Here is a 27,255-nt window from a genome sequence, read left to right on the forward strand (position 1 = left end):
TTTAATAGTTAAAGAGTTATTGACATCACCATCATCATGATCATCATGATCATGTTCATCATCATCATCATCATCATCATCATCATCTCAGCCTTTTCCCATGTCAGGTAGGGTCGGCATTGCTTTGCTGGATCCTTCTCTTCCATAAATGCCTATCCAGTGCTTCTTCTCTGAGCCTCCTTTTTCCTGTAGGTTTCCTGCTACCTTGTCTTTCCATCTCAGTTTTGGTCTTCCTCTTCCCCTTGATCCTCTGATTCCTAGGTCTTCAACTCTTCTCCTCACATAGTACTCCCCTCTTCTCTGCACATGTTATTGACATAATTACTATTATTGTTTATAGTAAATTGTAACAACTGAACCCATTAAAAAAGTCACACCCATTATACACCAGATGAGAGAAGACAATGCCTGCAATATAACGAACAGATTATTTTTCCAATTAAATAAATAAATATGTTATAAACAATTTAGCTTATTTAAGTTATCAGTGCCATAACTTTGGACTCCTCCACAGAGACACAAATGATCTTATCAGCATGAGTTCCTTTCCTTTAGGTTCCAATAACTTTCAACATGTATTAAATTGTAGTTGTGATTTATAAAATAGGTCAAGTTAGTGTTTCGACTGGAGTGCCAAATGTGGCAAATTGATGAATTGCTCCATGATGGATACAGTATCATATAACAGAATGAGGTAAAAGTGTGGAGCAGCCAAAAGTTGCATACAACTTCCTTTATTACCAGTTTTACTTGTCAGATGTGAGCATTTTCAGTAACTTTTAATAGCTATCAAACAAATATAAAATGTATCTGGCTGTGTACAACACCAGTGTAAGACACTTCAGTTCAAAATTCAATATTTCACGGAATAATGTAGATGGAAGTGTAAAAATTGACATGCATGGATGAAATGACATGGCATTCTACTGAAACCAAAGAAAGTGTACAAAATGAATGATGTCTGGTATTGGTGCTGTATGGAATCAGATACATTTAATGTGTGGACAGTGGCTACTAGTAGTTTCTGAAGATGCTCGGAATGATGTGTGGAACCAGTAGTAATGGAAATTGTGTGTGAGTTGTGGTTAGTTCACAATTTTGATTCATATGGTCACTGTTCACCTCCCAGATGATGCCTGGTCTCTCTAGAAGTGTATACAGTTGTATGTGGTGGTTAGTAGTTATTCTTCCTAACAACATGTCATCTCCCATTTGAATTTCCCATTAGTGCTTTAATGAGCTTCATCCTAATTACCATCTAAGTCCCTTATCACCAAAATTCATCCAATATTAAGAATTCTTGGGTGCAATATAAATAATGGTACAGAAAACACAAACATTACCATACAGAGGAAGCATTGCATAGTAGGTAGGCCAAAAATTCTGCTGTTGAATATTGCAGCTCAGGTTTTGAATAACTCACATCTACCATTACAGCACATGTTTGTGCTGCAGATGTAAATGCTCTGCTAATTTTTAAGCATTATCCACTGCTCCAAGACTCTTGTATTTGGTATGTAGTGCTCTATTCTCAATGTGACCTGGATTTACATAGACATTCATGCCTCATGTAGAACCCATGAGACAAGCAATGTAGCATCACACTCCCAGAAAAATATCATCCCTACAATTCTAAAGATAGAAAGGGCAGATAAGTGCAAGTACTGACGCACAGTCAGTTTAACAGCTCATGTATTCAAGCTACTGGCAAGTGTAATATAAAGAAGAGTGGAAAAGGAAATTGAGGATCTATTATATGACTATCAGCTTGGCTTCAAGAACAGTAAAGTTACCAGAGAAGCAGTTCTGAAGCTGTGCTTGATAATGGAAGCAAGACTAAATCAAAATCAAGACACACTCATAGGACCTGTCAACCTAGAAAAAGTGTTTGACAATGTAAATTGGTGCAAGGTGTCAAAAATTCTGAGAAAGAAGGAATAAGCTGTAGGGAAAGATGGGTAATATACAATATGTACAAGAACCAAGAGGAAACAATAAGACTAAAAGACCAGGAATGAAGTGCATGGATTAAAAAGTTTAAGGCAGGGATGAAGTGTTTCAGCCTGCTGATCAATCTATGCACTGAAAATGCAATGATGGTAGTACAAGAAACGTTCAAGAATGAGAATAAAATTCAGACTGAAAGGTTGATGAGATTCACTGATGACATTGCTGTCCGAGTCAAATCGAAGAAGGGTAACAGGATCTGTAGAATTGAATAAACAGTCTCATGAGTACAGATTATGGGTTGACAGTAAACAGGAGAAAGACAAAAGGAATTAGAAGTAGCAGTAATGAGAATAGCAAGAAACTTAACACCAAAATTGGTGAACACAAAGCAGAAAAAGTAAGGGAATTCTGATATCTTGGAAGCAAAATAACCCATGAGGGACAAAGCAAGGAGGGCATCAAAAGCAGACTAGATAGGCAAAAAAGGCATTCCTGGCCAAGACAAGTCCACTAGTATCAAACATAGGCCTTAATTTCAGGGAGAAATTACTGAGAATGTATGTTTGGAACACAGCATTGCGTGGTAGTATAATGTTTTCAACGGTTCTCCAGAGTGTGGGCAATGTATGGCCATTAACTTTGAGTGTGGCTCACTAACATCAATAGGGGGTGGCCATACACCATTGCTCTTTAGCCCAACAACACAACATAACAATGTTAATACTAAAGCCTTGTATTAGCAGTGATACATTAGTAAATAATTTAATAAAACATGTACTGAGGTTGGATCTGTTGGTCAAAATCGTGAAGGATAATAACATTGCTTGAAACAGAATGATTTTAATATTATATAAATCCCAAAACAGAATTGTTTTAAGATTTATGTAAATCACTTTTAATTATTTTTTTAGAGAAGCATAATATATGTGAATGGTGGCCAGAAACTAATAACACATTGAATAATTGAACAGTATATATCACCAGAGTAAATTTTGTATTACTTTCTGCAGAAGCAGCAGTAATACCCAGCAACATGTGCTAAATTACAATGAACAAGTCCCGGTACACGAATAACATTCGCAGTATACACACTGCCCACAGCATTACCAGTACCAGACAAAATACCTCACCAACATTTCAGATGCAAGATGACAAGCAAAAGACTGTGAGCTCTGCCCCACACAGTTATTTAAAGGTTCAGTTACATGACCACTCCTTGATTCACTGCAGATACATTAATCCTGACCATCATTCATAATTTTCATGACAGTTTCACTTAATTATGTGCGATAGAACATACGAAAATCGTTGCAGTCATTTCCAATCTCTTAAGAAACTGTTATACATCATTTTACAATTTTAAAGAAATACCAAACAAAGAAATTGCCACTTTTGGCACTCTAATCAAAACACTAACTTGACCTATTTTATAAATCACAACTACAATTCAACACATGTTGAAAGTTATTGGAATATTAAGGAGGACTCTGTGGAGGAGTCCATAGTTATGGCACTGATAACTTAAATAAGCTAAATTGTTTACAACATATTTATTTATTTAATTGGAAAAATAATCTGTTCGTTATATTGCAGGCATTGTCTTCTCTCATCTGGTGTATAACGGGTGTGACTTTTTTAATGGGTTCAGTTGTTACAATTTACTATAAACAATAATAGTAATTATGTCAATAACATGTGCAGAGAAGAGGGGAGTACTATGTGAGGAGAAGAGTTGAAGACCTAGGAATCGAAGGATCAAGAAGAAGAGGAAGACCAAAACTGAGATGGAAAGACAAGGTAGCAGGAGACCTACAGGAGAAAGGAGGCTCAGAGAAGAAGCACTGGATAGGCATTTATGGAAGAGAAGGATCCAGCAAAGCAATGCCGACCCTACCTGACATGGGAAAAGGCTGAGATGATGATGATGATGATGATGATGTCAATAACTCTTTTAACTATTAAAGCTTCAGGCTTGGATTTATTTTCAATGAGATTGTCCCAATGCCGCATTTGAGGAGTTTGTTTCAAACAACGGAAAATCCAGGATTGAATGTAACAATTTGTTTAGTGCAGAATATCAGGTTTTTTTGGAAGTAGCAGTAATGGCTAGATTTAAATCGTAACTGCTACTTTTATTTGAAGTACCTTTACCAGCAACAGAATTTTTAAATACAAAACATATTTCTTTTTCTGCCACTGTGTTTGTTGCTTCACAAATTCAGAAAATTCTTTTGGTTTTTCCTTCCACAAGTGTACACTGTTTTTAGTAGATGCTGGTCGGTGGCAAAGTAATTATCTTCTTCATGTGTACCACAACGTACATGCCTCATTCCAGTTCTTGAAATTTAGATTGTGAATAGTCAGAACAATACAGTCTGTAATATACGAGTGTGAATTCTTTGAGAGCAACAAAATGATTGCAGTGGAATGTTCTTTGCTTTGATTTCCATTGCTGGATTTGCCACGTTATCCTTCAGGTCATTATCACACACACTGTTTATGAGTGCAACTTTTCATCCAATGAGAGCCATTTTGAATGTGAGAAAAGTGTAAGAATACCTTTTATTGCAAAGTTGGTTTCTGATCCTTTTTACCACAAAATGTACGTAGTTACTTTATAGAAGCAATGATTAGTAAGATAATTTTTTTGTAATTTGGTTTTGAATTATTAGGGATTCCCATGGGACCCTACTAATACCCTAGAAAAGGACAACCCTGAAGTAACCCACAAATTATTCACCAGTTGTTGAGGTACTCATTCCAATCCCTGGTTTTTATTCTTCACATCAGTGAAGGTTAATTTACAGAGTGACCCAAAAGTATGTTAACATTTGAAAGTTCAGTACTTCATGCAATAATGTAGGTAGAGAGATAATATTGGCACACTTTCTTGGGAAAAAAAAAGTGACCCACAGATGGAAGTCATATGATACAAAAGCAGTAATGAGCATAACAACTGATTTTTAGCAAAGACAATTTTCCTTATAATAAATGATCAGCATGTCAGCCATCATTCATCAACAATACCTGTATTTGAGGAAAAATGCCGAGAACAGTACTCTACAGCATATTAGTAGGTATGATGGAAACTGCTGTCAGGTGTTGTCTTTTACATCCCTGATGTTGTTGGATGATTGCAGCAGACTTGCAATTTCAGGTAATTCACAACCAATCATCACACAGATTGAGGTCTGAGGGCCTGGGAGGTGAAGCATGGTGGAAGTGGTGGCTCAGCACGTGATGCTCACCAAACAATGTGCTCAAGAGATTTTCTACACATGTAGCAATGTGGGGTGGAGTGCCAGCCTGCATAAAAGTCATCCCTACCCGCATGTGTTTATCAGCCAGTCTAGGGATGGTGCAATTTTGTACCATACCAGTGTACCTTGCACCCAGTAATTGGCATGTCCAGTGACACCTGTTGGCTGATGTTTGCACTCATTTTTGGTTTCAATAAAACCTCATGTCATTTCAGGTACCTGTGTCAAGTTTTACCTCTCTGTCCACATTATTCCATGAATTAGTGCATGTTCAAATGTTAATGGTATTTTGAGTCACCCTGTGTACTTCATCTTGAATAATTATTAATTTCAAGGTAGGTTGATCGTTAGCAAACTGATCCATGGAATATAGAGATTTTTGAGCATATTTACACATACAGTCAGGCAGACAGATGGTAGAGGCAGTAACAATGAACAGCAAACCCATTACGGGTTATCTCGTCTACATAACTGTGAGTAATTAGTTGGGTCTGTATGTTTAAATATTTCATTTGATATCCTCATATAATTTTACAAGCATATTTAACAAGCTGTCATATTATTATGTGTGATTATGGTGATCTTTCTAGATTATTCACAGCTGGCTAATTTCTATTTTATTTCATTCTCAACTTAGTTTTGCTTCACTACAGAGGTAGTGCTACTGAATGCACATTGTCTGTTACCTTTGTTGGTAATGGAAAGTTGTGCTCTGTGACCACAGCATGATTCTGAGGCAACCAGTAAATGGTGAGTAAGACGTGTTATTCAGTTATGTTTGTTTTGATAGCTGTACAACCAACCAGCAGATGTCTATTACACTATTATTAATGTTCTTTTTCAGTAACTTTTGTATTTCTGAATCACATCATTTTAAATGGTGAAATTTTTGCCCACTGCTGCCCACAACAGTGAGGAAAGAATATCATCAAAGGCAGTACTTCTCCATCACGTACATGAACTTAAGTTGTGAAAAAAAAAAAAAAAAAAAAAAACTGTTTTATGTTTCATTCTTAAAAAGCTTTACTTTTTTCTTGTTGTTCAGACACATGAGAGGTTTAATTTTTTTACATTTGACAAGATATTACATGGAAATAACTTCTACTTACAACAGTAACTCCAAATATGATGACAAACAGGAGAGAGGCAAGTCCGATGACAATACCCGCAATTGCCCATTGTGGAAGTACCATTTCTTCATCCAGTGTTATGGCAGGTGTGACCACTTTTGGAATAACTGTGAAAAGATTTGTGTTAACATACAGTCAGTTAAGGCTATTATGGTGTGTAAAAAAAAGAAAAAAAATGAAAATATGTGAGAAGGATGCTCTGTAACAGCATTAAATGTGTGTGCTAAAAGAAATACTTTATGTAATCAATCTGAAGAAAAAAACTAGTAGTAAGGAATTGCCTTTTACTCCAGAGGTATCCAGTGCCAAAACTTGGCAATGGAAAACAGTAAATGTCGTGGACTATCCCTTTGCACTCAATTAGCCTACTATTGTTGCATGGGAAGAGTCTAAGTTTGCTGGCTTTCTGGTTGGTAAGTGGTGAGGGTAACTAAGAATGGTACAAAATGAGGGAAACATACATATACCCAGATTTGTTGGCAGAGTACTCCAGAGTTTTTTGAATCCTCAAAAGAAGTGAGGGAAGAGAGGAACAATCCTCAGCACAGTGAAACTGGTAGAAGAGACAACCCATTTTTTTTGGAGTTGGTAAAGGAAGAATTGCTATGTTGTGGAGAAGATATGACTTCAAAGGCTAACTGAGCTGCTATCCACAGTAGGAAAGATATAGGGGCACCCACTGGTCTCACCTAACTGTGTATCAGCACTCCATACTAGGGACTCCCAACTTTTTCAAAAGACTACAGAAATGATCAGCTGGACGGATATATATATATATGAGAACAAGAAAGTAGGAAAAGGAAGTATGATTACTCACAGCAGGCAACCCATTACATGCAAGGAATAAATAAATTTAAAAATGGAAAACTTTTTATAGGGTTTGGCAGAGATTTTACAGTTATTTAACAGACAAAAAAGAAAGAGGAAGGTTTAAATAACAAATTAGAAGATATCTGATGATTTAGTCTGTAGCTGAGATATAAATCACTAAAGAAAGGAAGAAAGATTAGAGTTTACTATTCCGTTGACAGCACAGTCATTAGGGAGGCAGCATGAGCTCATATTATGAAATAATGGGGAAGTAAATTGGCCTCGTCCTTTTCAAAGGTGTCATCCCACAATTTGCCTGGAGCAGTTTTGGGAAAGCATGGGAAACGTAAATCGGGGTGGCTGGACAATTTGAGCTGTGTTTCCCTGAATGTGAATCCACTGTTTTCAGAAGTTGGTATACATATGAAAGATTTTGGCAGAAAAAAACAAAACAAAAACAAAACTTTATTCATGGGTAACTGACAGGACAGCAATACTACATTTAAAAACATAGTAGGAGTCTATCCAGCAACATCTGGAAATAGAGATGAAACAGAAAAATTCTGTAATAAATTACAAGAAAGAATAGATCAAGTAAAACATAAATGGCCAATCTGGAGATTTCATTGCAAGAATCAGAGTGCAGAAAAACAGTGATTCATGGAGGGACAGACATAAACAAAATGGAATTCGATTAAGAGATTTCTGCACTTGTAATAAATTAAGAGTATCCAATTTTGTTCTTAATCATATAACAATACACATATTTACTTGTCCATGGTGTGGATTAAAACCTTCAAATGATTATACAAGAAACTCTAGCTTTATATCCCAGATATAATGCAATATAAAGATGCTAAATAGGGTACTGGCCACTGTCTTCTGATAAGCAAAAGCAGACTGCTAAAACATTACCTAAACAAGAAACACTAAAAACAAGTACAATGGAATACATACAAATTAAACTAGTTGAACAAGGAGAATTACAGAAACAATATCAAGGTAGACTACAAGCTTATATTAAACCAAGACTAGATGATACATTTCATTGTACAAGAGCTATCAAATCTATAAAAAAAACCTGCAAAACAAAGTTTAAGCACACAGAGAATAAGACTCAGAAAATGTTCAGGAATTTGGAACAAATAATCCATTTATCCATTAAAAATTGAAAGGACACTTATCTGAAGTAGACAAATTCAGAAAGTGTAGAAAGTAAGCACACAGAGCATTATTCAGAAAAAATGGGAACAGGTGCACAAGGTTGGATTAGGGAAGGATGAAGAAGGAAATCACCCTTTTGGTTTCAAAGGAACCATCCTGGACTTTGCCTTAAGTGATTTAGGGATATCATGGAAAACTTAAATCTAGATGGCTGCATGTAGGTTTGAAACATTGTCCTCCTAAATGCGAATCAGTAAGCTGAAGTTGTGAAAAAATTAGAACAACATACCATTATAGCTCAGCAATATTATATTTCTTCATTTTTTAAACTGAAAAAAGACTACACTGCTAAACAAACTACAAATGGGATTACAGCTACATCTTATGGGTTATGATAAGAAAGAACACATAACTTATGATGCTACTGGATATAATGCCATCACAATATGTTAGATTACGTAGCCATAAAGAGGATGAAAAAATAAGTAAGCTGTTGGAGTAGACAGAGTGCCAGTGGGAAATAAGTGGGAAAGACTTATGGTACATATTAGATTTTTTTCAACACTTTAAGTGATGCTGATGCTGGTCAAGAAGCCAATGCCGGTGCCCAGCTGCAGTCGCTGAGTAACAACACTTCACAACATCAAAGCTGATACCCATTACCTACAAAACCTACCCTTGCAAGACCTGTTGCAGGCAGCAAGAAATCTGCTACTGCTCTTACAACCCAACCCAACTATCATAGAGATTTTTTCCCCTTGGTTCTTGCCTTGGCACTTTTTTCTTCTGCCCTTCAAAATGCTACCCTTTGAAACTTGAGACCCAATCTATCCCCAGATGAGCATGTATTAATGGCTAAACATAATCAGATGTACACAAACATCACAGTATTCGCACTGTGTGAGGCCTCACTCAATGAAAACTAACCAATATGTACAGATGGCAGTACACCTTTTGTGTTAGCCAGCTTGTTGACATGGGCATGGTAGTGCTCCACCCTATAAAAACTTTAATGTCTAATATTACAAAAAACAGCAGTAATGGAATATAAACTTGGAGGTGAACAGTGTTGAATTAAGGGTAGGTTTACTATCTTTTGGTTAAAAAAACTATGTTTTTAAAAAATTGCATTTTTGGATCCATAAAAGTGTTTAGAATCCATCCCTGAAACAGTTTTTCTGAATACGGAACGGAAATGTTTGTTATTCGCTTTTGAACAAAAAAATGCGCCTGCCTGAAGCCAACCTTTTCCACGCACCTGTTGTTTTTTTTCTTTCAGAGGATGTGTTATTGTACTGGTGCTTGGAAGGAAACACACAAAATTCAAATGAAGTTTGAAGGCGTGTGTTTGGAAGTTAGCCCCCAATCATTTGCATTCTGGTGCAAAGACTGTGGAGATTGTAACTTTTCTGGCAGTGAGCAGCCTCAACAAAGGGTGTTCAGCGATTCTGAAGACCATGACAACAATGGACGTCACACTGGGACTCTAAATGACGCAGTTCGCAAAGCATTCAGACGACCATCGTATTCAAGCGACTGAAAACTGCATGTCACCGGCCGTATGAGAGGCTCTGGAACAGTGCAGGATGGCCCAGATCAAGCAGAACGCCCGCTGTGACATAGAGGAAGAATTATTTTATGGGCCCAGAATAACAGATTGAACGTAAGTTGCATAATATTGCATTTATATGTGGTCAAAACTTCAAACGCGTTTTTCTCTAAATGATTTTTGTTCTATTGCGTGATATGGTAATTCAAATCTACTGAATTGATTGGCTTGATTCTTTGTTTTTGATAAAGCTAACTAAATTGTCTAGGAGCTGTACCACTTGTATTCTGACCCATCAACTATAAATATTTTTACTTGGCCGATGAAGTCGAAAAATCAATGTAAAAAACCTTATTTTTTTCGAATGGCCGCCATTTTGTTTCTACAGATAACTTAAGCGAGGTACAACTCCTAAAGAATCTTATGTACTTCACTAACATCAATTCAATTTTGATTTCAGACGAACCGGCTGACCTGTGATGTACCGCGCGTGGAGGTCTACATCGAAATTTTGTTTCATTCCGACGACACTTCCGCATATGCTCTTTGACATTTCCGGTCAGAACAATTACAGTTTGTAGAGGAAATATCAGTAAAGATTTTGACCAAATTTGACATTGATACCTATAACACATCCCAAGAAAAATTCTCAATGAACATACTTTTTTCGGGCCGAAGATAGTAAACCTCCCCTTAATCATAAAATGTGGGCCTTCACTGCAGATATCTGCATCCATGGTGATTAATTGGCATTAGGTCATCATCAAAGACATATTTACCTACATGATGTTTCAACCTCCAGTGCTGGAGTCATCATCAGAATCTATAATGACTAAGAAGCCAGTCAAAATTTCAAACAAGCTCAGCAAGTTGAAATTGAATCTAAATAATGTTATGCTCAGGTTTGATGTTTTGTCACTGTTTACTATGATTCCTCTTAATGAGATGATATCACAGTTGGAAAGCATTTTCATAAAGGATGTGGCAGATCTCTTTGAACATCGCCTCACATCAACTCACTTTCAGTGTGGCAACAAATTCTTGGAGCAAACTGAAGCCTCGGCTATAAGGAACCCACTCAGTGCAATTGCAGCAAACTTTTGTATGGTTATATTTGAAGAAGGACCCCTTCAGATGGCAAAGAAGAAAACTTTATCTTAGTTTTGGTACATTGATGACACTTCCATTATATAGACTCTCAGAATTTCTAAATTTTCTGAATGATATTAATCCATACATATTATAAAAATGGATGGATGTATTTATGTGTGTATGTATGCAATTATGATCCACATCTCCTCCAAAACCACTGGACTGATTTAAACCAAACTTGGTACACATATCGCTTACTAAAACCATTGCTGTTGGGGTAAGAACCACCTACCTATCAACAGGTGTGGGTGATCAGGAAAAAGCAGCGTACCCCACAATACGCAAATACCCATACTTTAGTCATTCAGTACTTAAGAATGATAGTACTTAGAGACTTGCAAACATTACACAAAATTTCCAATCTTTACAAAACATTTTCTTGCTGACAACCCCCACAAACTGAAGAAATGAAAAAAGTTTATTGCTTACTACATTTTTGTTGTTCGTGCAATAAAACTGCCACAAGAAGCATTACATTTTGATTGAATAATTCTTTACTACTAACTTCATTCATGTCACATTTTTCAGACAGTATTCACACATACCACTGAAATATTATGTTATTGTATGACACATAATTCAGGAGATATGATGTCACAAACTCTGAGATGTATGAAAAACTGTTGCATCATAGATGTCATTTAAATTTCTCATTTTGTTGTACTGACAAAAATATATCATTGTATGACACCTAGTTCAGGAAATATGATGTCAAATACTGAGATCCATAAAAAACTATTACATCATGCATGACTTTTTAATTTTTTTCTTCTTTATTACTAACTCTATTCACAACACATTTTGCAGATAGTATCTATATATGCCGCTGAATGTATATATACAAATATATATTGTTGTATGACACACAGTTCAGGAGAAATGACATCATAGACCTTGAGGTTCATGAAAAACTGCCACATCATGCATGAAACTTAATTTATTATGTCTTTATCACTAATTGTATTCAAACTGCATTTTGCATACAGTATTCAAATATAGAACTGAATGTACATGCAAAATTGTATATTATACAGCACATAGTTCAGAAGATATGATGTCATAAAAATTGAGCTACATGAAAACAAAACTGCAGGACGAAATTCACTAGAGATATAGTTGAAATTTGTGTACAAGTATGTGTAAAATATTTTACACATATTAGAAATATATCTGACATGCATACACAGGTTGAGCCACATGTAAGAAGCCCTCCTAACCCCTGGAACAATTCCAACCAAATTTGGAGGGGAAAGAAGGAGATGGACAGAGATGGGGGAGGAAGAGATACACAGAGAGAAATGGAGGAGGGGATGGACAGAAAGAGGGAGGAGGAGAAGGTGGACAAAAATAGAGGGGAGGAAGAGATGGAATTAGAGGGAGAGGAGAGGATGGACAGAAAGGGGAGGAGCAGATGGTCAGAGGGGGATGGACAGAGGGGGGAGGAGCAGATTGATGGGGAGAGAGGGGGAGGGAGAAGATTAACACAGAGAGGGGAGCTGGATATGGTGGACAGAGTGGGTGGATGACATGGACAGATAGGGGGGGGGGGGTGAAGGAGGAGATGGACAGAGAGAGGGGGAAAGAGGAGACGATCTAATAGAAGGTTGGAATATATACATACCCCACCAGTGACAGGTACCCAGCTAGTTCTAATATAAAGTTCACTGCGGAAGAAAAGGAAGAATGTCAAATTTCAATTTTTGTTGTTCAAGTTCACAGAAATTTTAATCACTATACCAAGCAGATAAGTGGAGTGATCAAAACATTTGTGGACTGGGCTGAAAAAACCTATGAACTGCAGTACTTGGAGTACGAGCTTGATCATTTGAGAACTGTCTTCAGATGAAACAGCTACTTTAGCAGTAAGATGAATAGGGCACTACACCCCCAGAGATCTGGAGCTTCTAGTGGAAAAGATTTGACTAAAGGTAAGGTCAACTACAATTCATAAAAAGAGTCACACATCGCATCTACATCTACATCTATCTCTATACTCTGCAAACCACCATGAGGTGCATGGAAGAGGGCACATCCCATTGTATCAATTATTAGGGTTTTTTCCTGTTCCATTCATATATGGAGCACGGGAAGAATGATTGTTTGAATCCTCTGTGCATTCAGTAATTATTATAATCTTATGCACACGATCCTTTGATCCCTATGTGAGCAACACATAGGGGGTTGTAGCATATCCCTAGAGTAATCATTTAAAGAAGTAATTCAAAAGCCAAGATCGCTTAAACACTGTTTATTGGATAACCGGTTTCAATGCACTAAAGGTGCCATCATCAAATCTGAATGGTTTATAAGTGTTAATCTACATTCAGATCCAATGATGGCACCTTTAGTGTGTTGATCTGAATGTAGATTAACATTTATAAACCATTAAGATCTGATGATGGCACCTTTAGTGCATTGAAACCGGTTATCCAATAAACAGTGTTTAAGCGATCTTGGCTTTTGAATTACTTATACAACAGAGTGATCGCCCCACTACACACTATGTGTTCACCGCATAATCATTTAAAGCCAGTTTTTGAAACTTTGTTAACAGACATTCTCAGGATAGTTTACATCTGTCTTCAAGAGTCTGCCATTTCAGTTCCCTTAGCATCTTAGTGATAAGGGTTACCCTCCGCCACACACTGTATGGTTGCTTGAGGAATGTCTAAGCAGATTTAGATGTATCTCTGTGACACTCTCCCATGGATTAAAGACACCTGTGATCATTCATGCTGCCCTTCTTTGTACACATTCAATATCCCTTGTTAGTTTTATATGGAATGTGTGTCACACATTTGAGCAATATTCTAGGATGGGTTGCATAGGTGATTTGTAAGCAATCTCTTTTGTGGACTGATTGCACTTCCGCAGTATTCTACCAATAAATTGAATTCTGCCACCTGCTTTATCCACAACGGAACCTATGTGATCATTCCATTTCATATCCCTACAATGTGCTACAGCCAACAGTGATTCCTTGTTATTATAGTCATAGGATACTACAGTTTTTCATTTTATGATGTGCAAAATTTTTCATTTCTGAACATTTAGAATAAATTGCTAATCTCTGCACCAGACTGATATCTTATCAAGATGTGACTGAATATTTATGCATCATCTCTCAGATAGTACTTCATTATAGATAACCGCATCATCTGCAAAGAGCCTGATTTTACTTTTAATATTGTCTGTAAGGTCATTAATATACAACATTAACAGCAAGGTCCCAACACACTTCCCTGGTGCACGCCTGAAGTTACTTCTACATCTGACAATGACTCTCCATCCAAGATAACATGCTGTGTCCTCCCTACCAAAAGTCCTCAATCCAGTCACAAATTTCACTTGATACTTCATTTGATCATACTTTTGACAATAAGCATAGGTGTCATTCTGCATCAAATGCTTTTCAGAAATCAAGAATTACTGCATCTGCCTGATTGCCTTGATCCAAAGCTTTCAGTATGTCATGTAAGAAAAGTGTGAGTTGGGTTTCACATGATTGATGTTTTCAAAATCCATGCTGGTTGGCACAGAGGGGGTCATTTTGTTCAAGATACCTCACCACCACGGTACTCAGAAGATGCAGTATTGACACATTGTTTTAGTGAACAAGAAAGGTGCACAAATCTTTAAACATTAAAACAACCTATGGCAACTGCTTATTACTCCAGGAGTATATAAAATCCCTTGCACAAGCAAAGCAAAAATCCAATTCTGGCCCAGAAGTGCCAGTTGGGACCAACCAACCACCTTATCACTGTCTGCATTTGGCTGTGGTATGGAAGGGCATGGTGTAAGCACACTGCTCCCTTGGCCATTGTTGCCTTCCTAACCCATGGAGCCGCTACTTCTCACTCAAGTAGCCCCTCAACCTGCATCGTGAGGCTAAGTGCATCCCATGCCAGTTGTCCCACCAAGGAAAATGCCTAGCAGTATTGAGAATCAAATCAGTGTCCGCCACATAGCAGCCAAACATACTGACCAGTGAGCTATGGAAGTGGGCAGATGTACAGAGAAACCTTAAAAACTGAAATTACAAAAACAATTTCAACAGAAAAGAAGAAGCCTTGAAATTAGACAAGTTGCTTTGCTTGTGCAAGGGATTTTATATACTCCTGGAGTAATAAGCAGTTGCCATAGGTTGTTTTAATGTTTAAAGATTTGTGCACCTTTCTTGTTCACTAAAACAATGTGTCAATACTGCATCTTCTGAGTACCGTGGTGGTGAGGTATCTTGAACAAAATGACCCCCTCTGTGCCAACCAGCATGGATTTTGAAAACATAAATCATATGAATGAAATAAACAGTGTCAACTCTACCACTCTTCAAGCACCATAACACATGTAAGCATAATTTGGTCTTAGGCAGCATTCTGATGATTTCATGAACTGACCAGTGCATGAATATATATGGCTTGCAAAGCTTGTTTAAGACTATAGCTGCTTACTGAGTCATTATAGCTCTGATGGTGTCTTCAACACTGGAAGATGAACCATTAGGCAGAGAAATATGCCTTGGATCATTTATCACCCAAAAAACAAATTTCATTGATGTGCATTTAGTAAAGGGGATGTTCATATTTAAGGCTGAACAATTAACCAAAAAAAAAACAGAGGGATTTAACACACACAAACCCTCCCCAGATTTTGCTTTTCAAAATGCTTATGACCATGTCAAATGATATATGATGTGGGAATTAATAGAAAATTATCAAGTTGCAAATAATTTAACAAATACAATAAAATTGTATACCTTTATGCACACATAAAAATTAAATAACCTCATGGAACATATGCAGAACACACAGAAATTAATCAAGAACTTCAACAAGATTGTGGTCTCTCACAGCTGTTATTTATTATCTATATGAATCAAAAAATCAAAATTTAAAAGAAACAAATCCACCCTGATGCAGAAATTGACAAAACATTTCTGTCAACATTATTATTTCCAGGCAACTATATATTAGTGGCTGAAAGTAAACCAATTTACAAAGATCTGCATGAAAAGTTTCAAAATATTTTCGAAAGGTATAGTATGATCAGTTCAGAAATAAAAACAAAGGCAATGACTACAACTTCAAGAAAGGTACAGTATGAACAGTTCAGAAATAAAAACAAAGGCAATAACAGCAACTCCAAGAATAAAAATTTGAATCAATTACTAGATAGTAAAACAGACAACAGATATTGTTAATTCGGGTAGACATGTTTCACAATTTACATATCAACCAAACATAGAGAAGGATCTTACCAAGTAAAATAAATTTAAAAAAATGTTAAAATAAAATTTTGCTAAACAAATAAGAAATTAAATAAAAATCAGATTCCATAAGTTTTATGAACACTGGCTTTTTATATGAAAACAAGTGTTGGAATCTATGTCAAAATGATAAAGCCAGAATAGACAGATGACAGATGACATTCTTATATAATATGATTGAGGGGCAAGGAAAGAAGTGAAAATACAGTGAAACAGTGGCATGTTGAAGAAGTGGCACATGATTTGCAGATGTATCAATCTAAATGGTACTAGCATGTTAAGTGTATGTCAGAAGATATGTAAAATTCTCAAATTTCAACAATACGTTAGGTGAGGTTCAGGAAGAGGATGACAATGACTATCTCCACTATGAATCATAGAAAACCTTATACTCACCAATGAAATCAGTGTATTTTGGGTCCACAATGAATGTTCCCAATTTGAGCTTGTTTGGTTCTGCCTCAGGTTCAACTTCCGGGTCATCTATGTTGTTATCCTTTGGCACAGTTGTAACTTGAATCAGACTATCATGGAATAGGTTTTTAATTTCTTGAGTGTTTATTTGTTTCCCAGTTGTGTTTAATTCAACTATGTAGTCCACTAGAACACTGCCTTCACTGAAAAGTAGTTAAGGTTATGAAGAACAGAAGTCAACAGAAATATGAAAAAAACCTATATCAGTACTTCAAAAGTTTGACTGCTCTTTAACTAAAAAGTCTAACTGCACTTCAACATTGAAATAAAATTAGCTGTTTACTGGCTTAGAAAGTAATTATGAATTTTCAATGAAATATCATTTATATTGTTACTGATATAGATAATTAATGTGGGCACTTATTTAATCGAGCATGGAGGAAAAACAAGTTTTAATATATCATAGTATAATCACATAAAATACTTATCAGTCAGTGTCCGACCCCAAATTTACCCATTACTTCAAGATCTTAACTTCCTCTTATGCGTGTGAATCCTTTCCTTAAAAGGCACTGTCTGCAGAAGTGTATTTAATAACATGGTGATTGAAATAAGAATTAGTTACATACATTTATCTGAATGTCAAATTCTAACCACTTTCCTTACATCACAAGGGAAGATTGAAGAACAGTTCATCATAGAATTTTACTTACCTAAATGAGTCAATCCTTAATGATTTGTACCATTTGCTTAGCTTATCTGATTTGAGGTATACTGCTTCTAGCTGTAACATAAGACATTCACAACATAAGTATTTCATTCATTTTGTTCTGTTTTATAGCTGTAATTTGTTTTTCATTAATTTTGATTGAATTTTTGTATAATTGTAAGCAGTTCTTGATATGTAACAGTACGTGCCGGTATGACATACCAGTACCTCATCTCAAAAAAGTGTTAAAATACTGTTTTAAGACATCTAACTTTAATAAAGGCAATCCCCAGAAGGTCACAGTAACAGAACTTCTTTTTTTACATATCAAACACTTAGTATAAGAGTGAAGAGCGGGCCACTAGCGTGGATACAGAATTTACTTTCCATTGAAAAATGTGGTGCAGTGGTTAAGCCAGTGGATTCATATTGCAAATGAGTTTCATATCCTTGCTAGACCACCCTGATTTATCTTCTCCGCCAGTTTCCTAAGTCATTTTTGGCCAATGCAATGAAAGCTTGTTAAGCAGGTCATGGCTGTTTCCTTTCTCGTCCTTGATCCAGCCAGGTTTTGTTTTGTTTATAATTAATTACATGGACTTTAAAAGGAGCTTAAAATACATTCTCTCCTTACAGAGACTGAAGCTGGCTTTAAAGGTATATTCTCCACTGAATGCAAATATTATCAAATGAAGATTAAGAAAAAGAAATCAAGCTCAATCATGAACTCGTATTTAATTTTGAGTGTGATTGCAAAGAAGTCAGTGACTCCTCCCAGTCACAAAACCCAAAAACTACAAATACAAGAGGAAAACTTGCTGACTTGATTAAGACATCCCAGTGGTAGCAATAAAACTTTGTTTTGTTATGTTGATAGATGTTTTGCAATAAATGATGTGTCAACATGATATGATTTGCAGTTCTTGCCCAAAGCTTTTTATAGTAAGTGTGTTATGTCTGTTTCATTCAATTAGATAAACTAGAATACAGTGAAATCACAAAATTCTTTACTTTAGGCTGGGAGAACCAAGAATGCCACATGAGCAATGCTCTTGCTCGTATGCCGTAGCTCTCTTGTCTGGCTGCATACTTCTCCGACTGCTAGATAAAGCAGATAAGTAGTTGTTAACATCTCACTTAGACAGTGAACTGACATCACTTGTCTGGCTGCATACTTCTCCGACTGCTAGATAAAGCAGATAAGTAGTTGTTAACATCTCACTTAGACAGTGAACTGACATCACTTGGTTCCAGTAAGAGGGATGTAAATGGATAAGAGCAAAGTTTAAGCAGATTGTAAATTGTGGTCTGGAGAGTTTGTGCCCAGTAAGCAGTTAAAGGATAGAAAAGGCCCATCATGGTTTAATAACTAAATTCAGAGCATAGTGAGGGAGCAGGGTCTATTGCACTCTCAGTTCAAAAAAGAATGCACAAAAGATGACAAGTAAAGGTTAATAGAGATTTGTGCATCTGTGAAAAGATCTTTGCACAAAGTGTACAATGACTACCATCATCACACTTAGCAAAGGATCTGGCAGAGAACCCGAGAAAATTCTGGTCATATGTAAAATCGCTGAGTGGGACTACGGCTTCTTTCTGTTCCTTGCTGACCAGTCTGATGTGGAAACCAAAGATAAGAAAATGAAATCCAAACATTTATATTTCACTTTCAAGAAATTGTTCACACAGGAGAATCATACAAACATACCTTCATTTGACTATCGAACAGACTCCCATATGTAAAACATAATAATTAGCATCTCTGGTATAAGGAAACAACTGAAAGATATGAAAGCAAATAAATCACCTGGTCCAGATGTATTCCCAATTCGATTTTATGATGAATACTCTATGGCATTGTCCCTTATCTAGCCTACATTTATGGTGGGTTTCTTGCCCAGCGCAAAGTCACAAGTGACTGGAAACAAGCGTAGGTGACTCCAGTATATAAGAAGAGTAAAAGAATGGATCCAGAAAATTTCAGGCCAATAATCCTAACTTTGGTTTGCTGCAGAATCCTTGAACATATTCTAAGTTCAAATATAGTAAACTTTCTTGAGACTGATAAGTTTATGTCCACTAATCAGCAGGGTTTTAGGAAGCATCACTTGCGTGAAACTCAGCTTGCCCTTTTCACACATAACATACTGTGCACAATGGACGAAGGGCAACAGACAGAGTCCACATTTCTAGATTTGCCCCATTGCAGGTTCCTAATGAAAGTACAAGCATATAGAATAAGATTACAGATATGTGAGTGGTTCAAAGACTTCTTAATTGACATAAATCAGTATGTTGTCCTTTAAGGTGAGTATTCATCACAGACAAGGATACTGTCAGGAGTGTCCTAGGGAAGTGTGATAGGACTGCTGTTGTTCTCTATATACATAAATGATTTGGTGAACAGGATGGGTAGCAATTTGTGGTTGTTTGCTGATGATGCTGTGGTGTATGGTAATGTGTCAGAGTTGAATGACTTTAAGAAGATAAAAGATGACTTACACAAAATTTCTAGTTGGTGTGATGAATGACGGCTATCTCTGAATGTGGAAAAATGTGAGTTAATGTGGATGACTAGAAAGAACAAATCTGTAATGTTTGGACGCTTTATTACTGATGTCCTGCTTGACACAGTCAAGTCATTTAAATATCTAGATATAATGTTGCAAAACAATTTGAAATGGAACAAGCATGTGAAAACTGTGGTAGGGAAGGCAAACGATCAACTTCAGTTTATTGGAAGAATTTTGGGAAAGAGTAATTCACTCATAAAGAAGACAGCATATAGGGTATGGTGTGACCTATTCTTGAGTACTACTCGAGTGTTTGGGATCTGTAACAGGTCGGATTGTAGAAAGACATTGAAGCCATTCAGAGGTGGGCTGCTAGATTTGTTACCATTATTTCCAAACAACACTTAAGTGTTAGGGAGATGCTTCAGGAACTCAAATGGGAATCACTGGAGGGAAGGCAGCATTCTTTCTGAGAAACACTATTGAGAAAATTTAGAGAACCAGCATTTGAAGCTGACTGCCAAATGATTCTGCTGCTGCCAACATACATTGATGAATTCTGCATAAGGACTACAAAGATAAGATACAAGAAATCAGGGCTCTTATGGAGGCATATAGGCAGTCATTTTTCCCTCGCTCTATTTGTGAGTGGAACAGGAAAGGAAATGACCAGTAGTGGTACAGAGTACCCTCCACCATGCACCATATGGTGGCTTGTGAGAGTATCTATGTAGATGTAGATGTAGATGTAGACTGCAGATGAGGAATATACCAAAACATCTCCAGTGGCAGTCTATTGAAGACAAATGCCAATAAAGAGTTTCAAGACACAGTACTAAGTGGTGAATTTAGGAATATACTAGCCTCTAAGTACTGTTCCCATAGGGATTACAGAAGGAAATATTAGACTAATTATCAGGTGCACAGAGGTATTAAAGCAGTTATTCTTTTGTGCTATGAATTTGAAATTCATGGCACATTGTTCTTCCTGCTCACTCTGTCTGGTGCAGCTTCATTGTACGACGCTAATAGTGTGGTCAAAAGGTGAATTTTGTGTTGTGTAAGTTGCAACAGCGCTGCTCCAGGGCAAGATAGGGTGGTGTGACACAGAGGAAGTCAGTGACCTGTTCCACTACAAATCTCCTGGAGGCCAGCACCTTAGCTGCAGTAGAATGACCAGGGAAACCTGTGGACAATCTCCAGAGGTCAGTGCAGGGTCTGGCCAAGGTTAGGAGTGACAGTTGACATTGTTGGTAAAAGTGGGCTGAGTCTAGAGGTGTCAGACAGCAGAACAGGATTGCGGCGAAGACTACTAGAGCCTCTACCAGAAGCTGCAGTGCTAACGACTCACGAGAGTGGGAGCATTGAAGGGACTGGTGAGGGGCACTAGCCTGACTCATTCTGGATAGCCTTGGCAGGCCTAAGGTACTGCAGTGAGCCACAGTCAGAGCTACAAGAATGCTGGATTACATGGAGAGAGAGTTAGCTTGTGGCCAGCAGCTAAGAGAGAATCAGCTGGAACTTGATGTGCCATGGGGCCGGACTCTTTGAGGAACTAACAGTTGATGCAGGCTGGTAGGACAGCTGTGGACATCATCAATCAAGAGGGTGATCAGTGTCTTTTTGCCTGTGGCAGGAGAAGGTGGAAGTCCTACCAAGATATGCAGAAGAAAAGTTTTGTTGATACTGTAAAGGTAGAACACTAAGAGTCTGCTTTAGTGGCTGCAGTGATACTTTGTTAGTTGATGAAGGGATGATCAAATCCAGAGGCATGTACCATGAGTATTATGTATATTGTAGGAAACTGTATATGTGTTTGAGTGTAATGACCCATTGTTGTTGTTGTGGTCTTCAGTTCAGAGACTGGTTTGATGCAGCTCTCCATGCTACTCTCTCCTGTGCAAGCTTCTTCATCTCCCAGTACTTACTGCCTTCTTCTGAGTCTGCTTAGTGTATTCATCTCTTGGTCTTCCTCTATGATTTTTACCCTCCATGCTTCCCTCCAATATTAAATTGGTGATTCCTTGATGCCCCTGAACATGTCCTACCAACCGATCCCTTCTTCTAGTCAAGTTGTGCCACAAATTTCTCTTCTTCCCAATTCTACTCAATACCTCCTCATTAGTTATGTGATCTACCCATCCAATCTTCAGCATTCTTCTGTAGCACCACATTTGGAAAGCTTCTATTCTCTTCTTGTTTAAACTACTTATCATCCACGTTTCAATTCCATATGTGGCTACACTCCATACAAATACTTTCAGAAATGACTTTATGACACTTAAATCTATACTCTATGTTAACAAATTTCTCTTCTTCAGAAACACTTTCCTTGCCACTGCAAGTCTACTTTTTATATCCTCTCTACATTGAGCATCATCATTTACTTTGCTCCCCAAATAGCAAAACTCCTTTACTACTTTAAGTGTCTCATTTCCTAATCTAATTCCCTCAGCATCACCCGATTTAATTCGACTACATTCCACTATCCCCATTTTGCTTTGGTTGATGTTCATCTTATATCCTCCTTACAAGACACTGTCCATTCCGTTCAACTGCTCTTCCAGGTCCTTTGCTGTCTCTGAGACAATTACAATGTCATGGGCCTAACCTCAAAGAATTTAGTTCTTCTCCATGGATTTTAATGCCTACTCCAAATTTTTCTTTTGTTTCCTTTACTGCTTGCTCAATATACAAATTGAATAACATCGGGGAGAGGCTACAACCCTGTCTCACTCCATTCCCAACTTCTTTTTTTCCCTTTCATACCCTTCGACTCTTATAACTGCAATCTGGCTTCTGTACAAATTGTAAATAGCCTTTCACTCCCTGTATTTTACCCCTGCCACCTTCAGAACTTGAAAGAGAGTATTCCAGTCACCATTGTCGAAAGCTCACTCCCTGTATTTTACCCCTGCCACCTTCAGAATTTGAAAGAGAGTTTTCCAGTCACCATTGTCGAAAGCTTTCTCTAAGTCTAAAAACTCTAGAAACGTAGGTTTGCATTTCCTTAATCTATCTTCTAAGATAAGTCATAGGGTCAGTATTGCCTCATGAGTTCCAACATTTCTATGGAATCCAAACTGATCTTCCCCAAGGTCGGCTGCTACCAATTTTTCCAATCGACTGTAAAGAATTCATGTTAGTATTTTGCAGCCGTGAATTATTAAACTGACAGTTCAGGTAATTTTCACATCTGTCAACACCTGCTTTCTTTGGGACTGGAATTATTACATTCTTCTTGAAGTCTGAGGGTATTTCACCTGTCTCTTACATCATGCCTGGCAGATAGTAGAAATTTGTCAGGGCTGGCTCCCCCAAGGCTATGGAATGGAATGTTGTTTCGACTTAGGTCTTTGAGTGCTCTGCCAAACTCTTCACGCAATATCATATCTCCCATTTCATCTTAATCTCCATCTCCATCCTCTTCCATTTCCATAATATTGTCCTCAAGTACATCACCCTTGTGTAGACCATCTATATACTCCTTCCACCTTTCTGCTTTCCCTTCTTTGCTTAGAACTGGGTTTCCATCTGAGCTCTTGATATTCATACAAGTGGTTCTCTTTTCTCCAAAGGTCTCTTTAGTTTTCCTGTAGGCAGTATCTATCTTACCCCTAGTGATATATGCCTCTACATCCTTACATTTGTCCTCTAGCCATCCCTGTTTAGCCATTTTGCACTTCCTGTTGATCTCATTTTTGAGATGTTTGTATTCCTTTTTGCCTGCTTCATTTACTGCATTTTTATATTTTCTCCTTTCATCAATTAAATTCAATATATCTTCTGTTACCCAATGATTTTTATTAGCCCTCATCTTTTTACCTACTTGATCCTCTGCTGCCTTCACTATTTCAGCTACCCATTCTGCTTCTACTGTATTTCTTTCCCCCGTCTTGTCAATCGTTCCCTAATGCTCTCCCTGAAACTCTCTACAACCTCTGGTTCTGTCAGTTTATCCAGGTCCCATCTCCTTAAATTCCCACCTTTTCGCAGTTTCTTCAGTTTTAATCTACAGTTCATAACCAATAGATTGTGGTCAGAGTCCACATATGCCCCTGGAAATGTCTTACAATTTAAAACCTGGTTCCTAAATCTCTGTCTTGCCACTGAAACTCTCTACAACCTCTGGTTCTGTCAGTTTATCCAGGTCCCATCTCCTTAAATTCCCACCTTTTTGCAGTTTCTTCAGTTTTAATCTACAGTTCATAACCAATAGATTGTGGTCAGAGTCCACATATGCCCCTGGAAATGTCTTACAATTTAAAACCTGGTTCCTAAATCTCCGTCTTGCCACTATATAATCTATCTGAGACCTTCCAGTAGCTCCAGGGTTCTTCCATGTATACAACCTTCTTTCTTGATTCTTGAACCAAGTGTTAGCTATGATTAAGTTATGCTCTGTGCAAAATTCTACCAGGTGCCTTCCTGTTAAATTCCTTACCACATTTCATATTCACCTACTATGTTTCCTTCTCTTCCTTTTCCTGCTATCGAATTCCAGTCACCAATGACTATTGAATTTTCGTCTCCCTTCACTATCTGAATAATTTCTTTTATCTTATCATACATTTTGTCAATCTCTTCGTCATCTGCGGAGCTAGTTGGCATATAAACCTGTACTACTGTGGTAGGCATGGATTTTGTATCTATCTTGGCCACAATAACACATTCACTATGCTATTTGTAGTAGCTTACCCGCATTCCTGTTTTTTATTCATTATTAAACCTACTCCTGCATTAGCCCTATTTGATTTTCTATTTATAACCCTGTATTCACCTGACCGGAAGTCTTGTTCCTCCTGCCACTGAACTTCACTAATTCCCACTATATATAACTTTAACCTATCCACTCCCCTTTTTAAATTTTCTAACCCACCTGCCTGATTAAGGGATCTGACATTCCAAGCTCCGACCCGTACAACACCAGTTTTCTTCCTCCTGATAACGAGGTCCTCCTGAGTAGTCCCAACTGGAGATCCAATTGGGGGACTATTTTACCTCCAGAATATTTTACCCAAGAGGACGCCATCATCATTTAACCATACAGTAAACGGCATGCCCTCAGCCGTTCACAGTACCAGCACAGCAAGGCTGTGTTGGTTAGTATTACAAGGCCAGATCAGTCAATCATCCAGACTGTTGCCCCTGCAACTACTGAAAAGGCTGTTGCTCCTCTTCAGGAACCACACATTTGTCTGTCCTCTCAACAGATACCCCTCTGTTGTGGTTGCACCTATGGTACGGCTATCTGTATCACTGAGGCACGCAAGCCTCCCCACCAAGGTCCATGGTTCATGGTTAATTACCATTAATATATTACACAATGTGGCTGTGAGGCAGAGTAATCTGTCTCATATCATGTTTCCTTGTATGTTGCTGGGATGTGTTAATATTTCTCAAAACAATAGTTTGTGCATTGTTTGTTTGCCACACTGAGGGCATAATCCATATGATATGAAACTACAAATAATATAATTTTTAGTGATTAGTGTTGTTCTTAGCATAGGCAAATTCATAGCCTGGTAGATAGTAGTAGTAGTGGTAGTGGTGGTAGTGGTAGTGGTAGTGGTAGTGGTAGTAGTAGTAGTAGTAGTAGTAGTGAGTTGTCAGTGAAGGTGCCAGTTAGCAGATGTAGGTGGTATTCTGATTTTATTAATTTGTTCTCCTGTGGTTGATGTGATGACCTGTTGCAACATCTGTGAGCTGAGAGTGTGAACATTTTATTCTTCATTTGCTGTTCTTGTTTGGTGCCACTTTATGTGCCACTGGGGTTGTATCTAAAAGTGAGTTGCCATCATTCTTTAATATTCTACTCTTGTAATTCATTTGTGGAAGGTACTTAAATTCTTGATAAATGATTTTGGTAAAATAATCCCATGCCAACATAACCCCCAGCTCAAAATACATTCCACCAAAATCATAACCTACACTTTCATGCTCCATACAAGAACTGAAAGTGATGAAGTCTAACATATAGTACAATGCACTTCACAGCAGTTTGCAGGTTATAGATGTAGATGTAGAAGAAGCTTTTATTTTGGAGAAAAATCGATCTTTTTTATGGATAATGCAGCTGCACACCAAGGCACTGACAATGGGAAAATTAAGGAAGGTTAACCAAAAATTATTTTGACCTGCATTCTTTTCAACAGATAGGGCACTCTGTTACTTCCAATTATTCTGATATCTCAAAAATTTGTGACTGAAAAAAAATTTCATTTGATGCAATCACAGTTGCTTCAAAACCTTACATAATATCAATCTGCTTTCATTATCAGCAGAAACATAAGATAAAAGGAGCAAATGGTGATTGCAACAACACGTAAATTTGTGTCATACGTTTGATGCATTTTGTAATGGTGTCACATGAAAAGAGGCTTGCAGTTTAGTCAGTCATATTTGCCATCAGAAAAATGTCATTATTTTCCAGAAACAGTTTAATATTGCTTTTCTCATAGAAAAATTGTAATGCCATTCTCTTGGAGTGCAGGATTCCACCACTACTTCATTTATGCTACAGTGTCACTCATACAACCAAATTCAATTACAAAACATTTTCTTTTGTTTTAACTGACTATGCTAAGGAAGTGGCGGTCATAACATGAACTGTACCATATAAAATCAATGAAATGCACCTTGTTGACTGTAACAAAATTCAGTGAAGACAGGCTTTATGTAGATGTTGCTAAATCACACCTGAGGAATGGAATCAGTTCACTGGAAAGAAATTGGGCAAAGTTCACTTAGGGCCTACCTAAAAGAGGATGGCAGTAGAGAATAAGTCCGTATTTAATCAGTCAAACACAGTCTTTCAGAACAAGAATTAATGTGAGAAGAAAGCAGATATGCCTTAATGGAAACTCTATTATGTAGTGAGGTGAATGATTCCAATGCTGCTCACAATCAAAGATCCAGAGGTGACTCAGGATTGCATCCTGAAATTTAAACAGCACTGCAGTGACAGCAGAACCACAGTGTGTGCCAGGAGCAATGGTACCAGATCCCTGAGGAGCCAGACACGAGATGCAGAAAGACAGCTGTTATGGATGTCTATTATGGCACTTTGTGTGTCTGCTGCTGGGTATGCTCCTCCCATGTGGAGGGCGTTTGTACATTAAAGACAGTGGGGTACCTAAGTGAAGTCAGTGTGCATTGCAAAAGGCTGCTCAAATCCAATGCCAGTGCATAAACTGTACCCACTCACTGGCATTACTCCCCCTCATGTGCACCAGGACATTGTGTGAGATGTGGAGAGGAAGAAGATTGGAACTGAACTTCACTACCCACTGCACAGACTGCAGCCAATTGGGAAATGCCCACAAGTCACAAAAA

General features: G+C 37.5%; 1 protein-coding gene across 1 annotated transcript in view; it reads right to left on the reverse strand.

The window, feature by feature from the left end:
* LOC124613650 (mucin-2-like) overlaps positions 1–27,255 on the reverse strand; it is a 160,026-nt gene that overhangs the window by 13,856 nt on the left and 118,915 nt on the right. The window contains exons 7-9 of the mRNA XM_047142364.1: positions 17,412–17,482; positions 16,681–16,901; positions 6,320–6,447 (exon numbers count right to left, since the gene is read on the reverse strand). Of these exons, the coding sequence (XP_046998320.1) occupies positions 6,320–6,447; positions 16,681–16,901; positions 17,412–17,482 (420 nt within the window). The remainder of the gene's footprint in view (positions 1–6,319; positions 6,448–16,680; positions 16,902–17,411; positions 17,483–27,255) is intronic.

This window comes from Schistocerca americana, chromosome 4 (genome assembly GCF_021461395.2).
Source record: "Schistocerca americana isolate TAMUIC-IGC-003095 chromosome 4, iqSchAmer2.1, whole genome shotgun sequence".
Taxonomy (NCBI): Eukaryota; Metazoa; Arthropoda; class Insecta; order Orthoptera; family Acrididae; genus Schistocerca; species Schistocerca americana.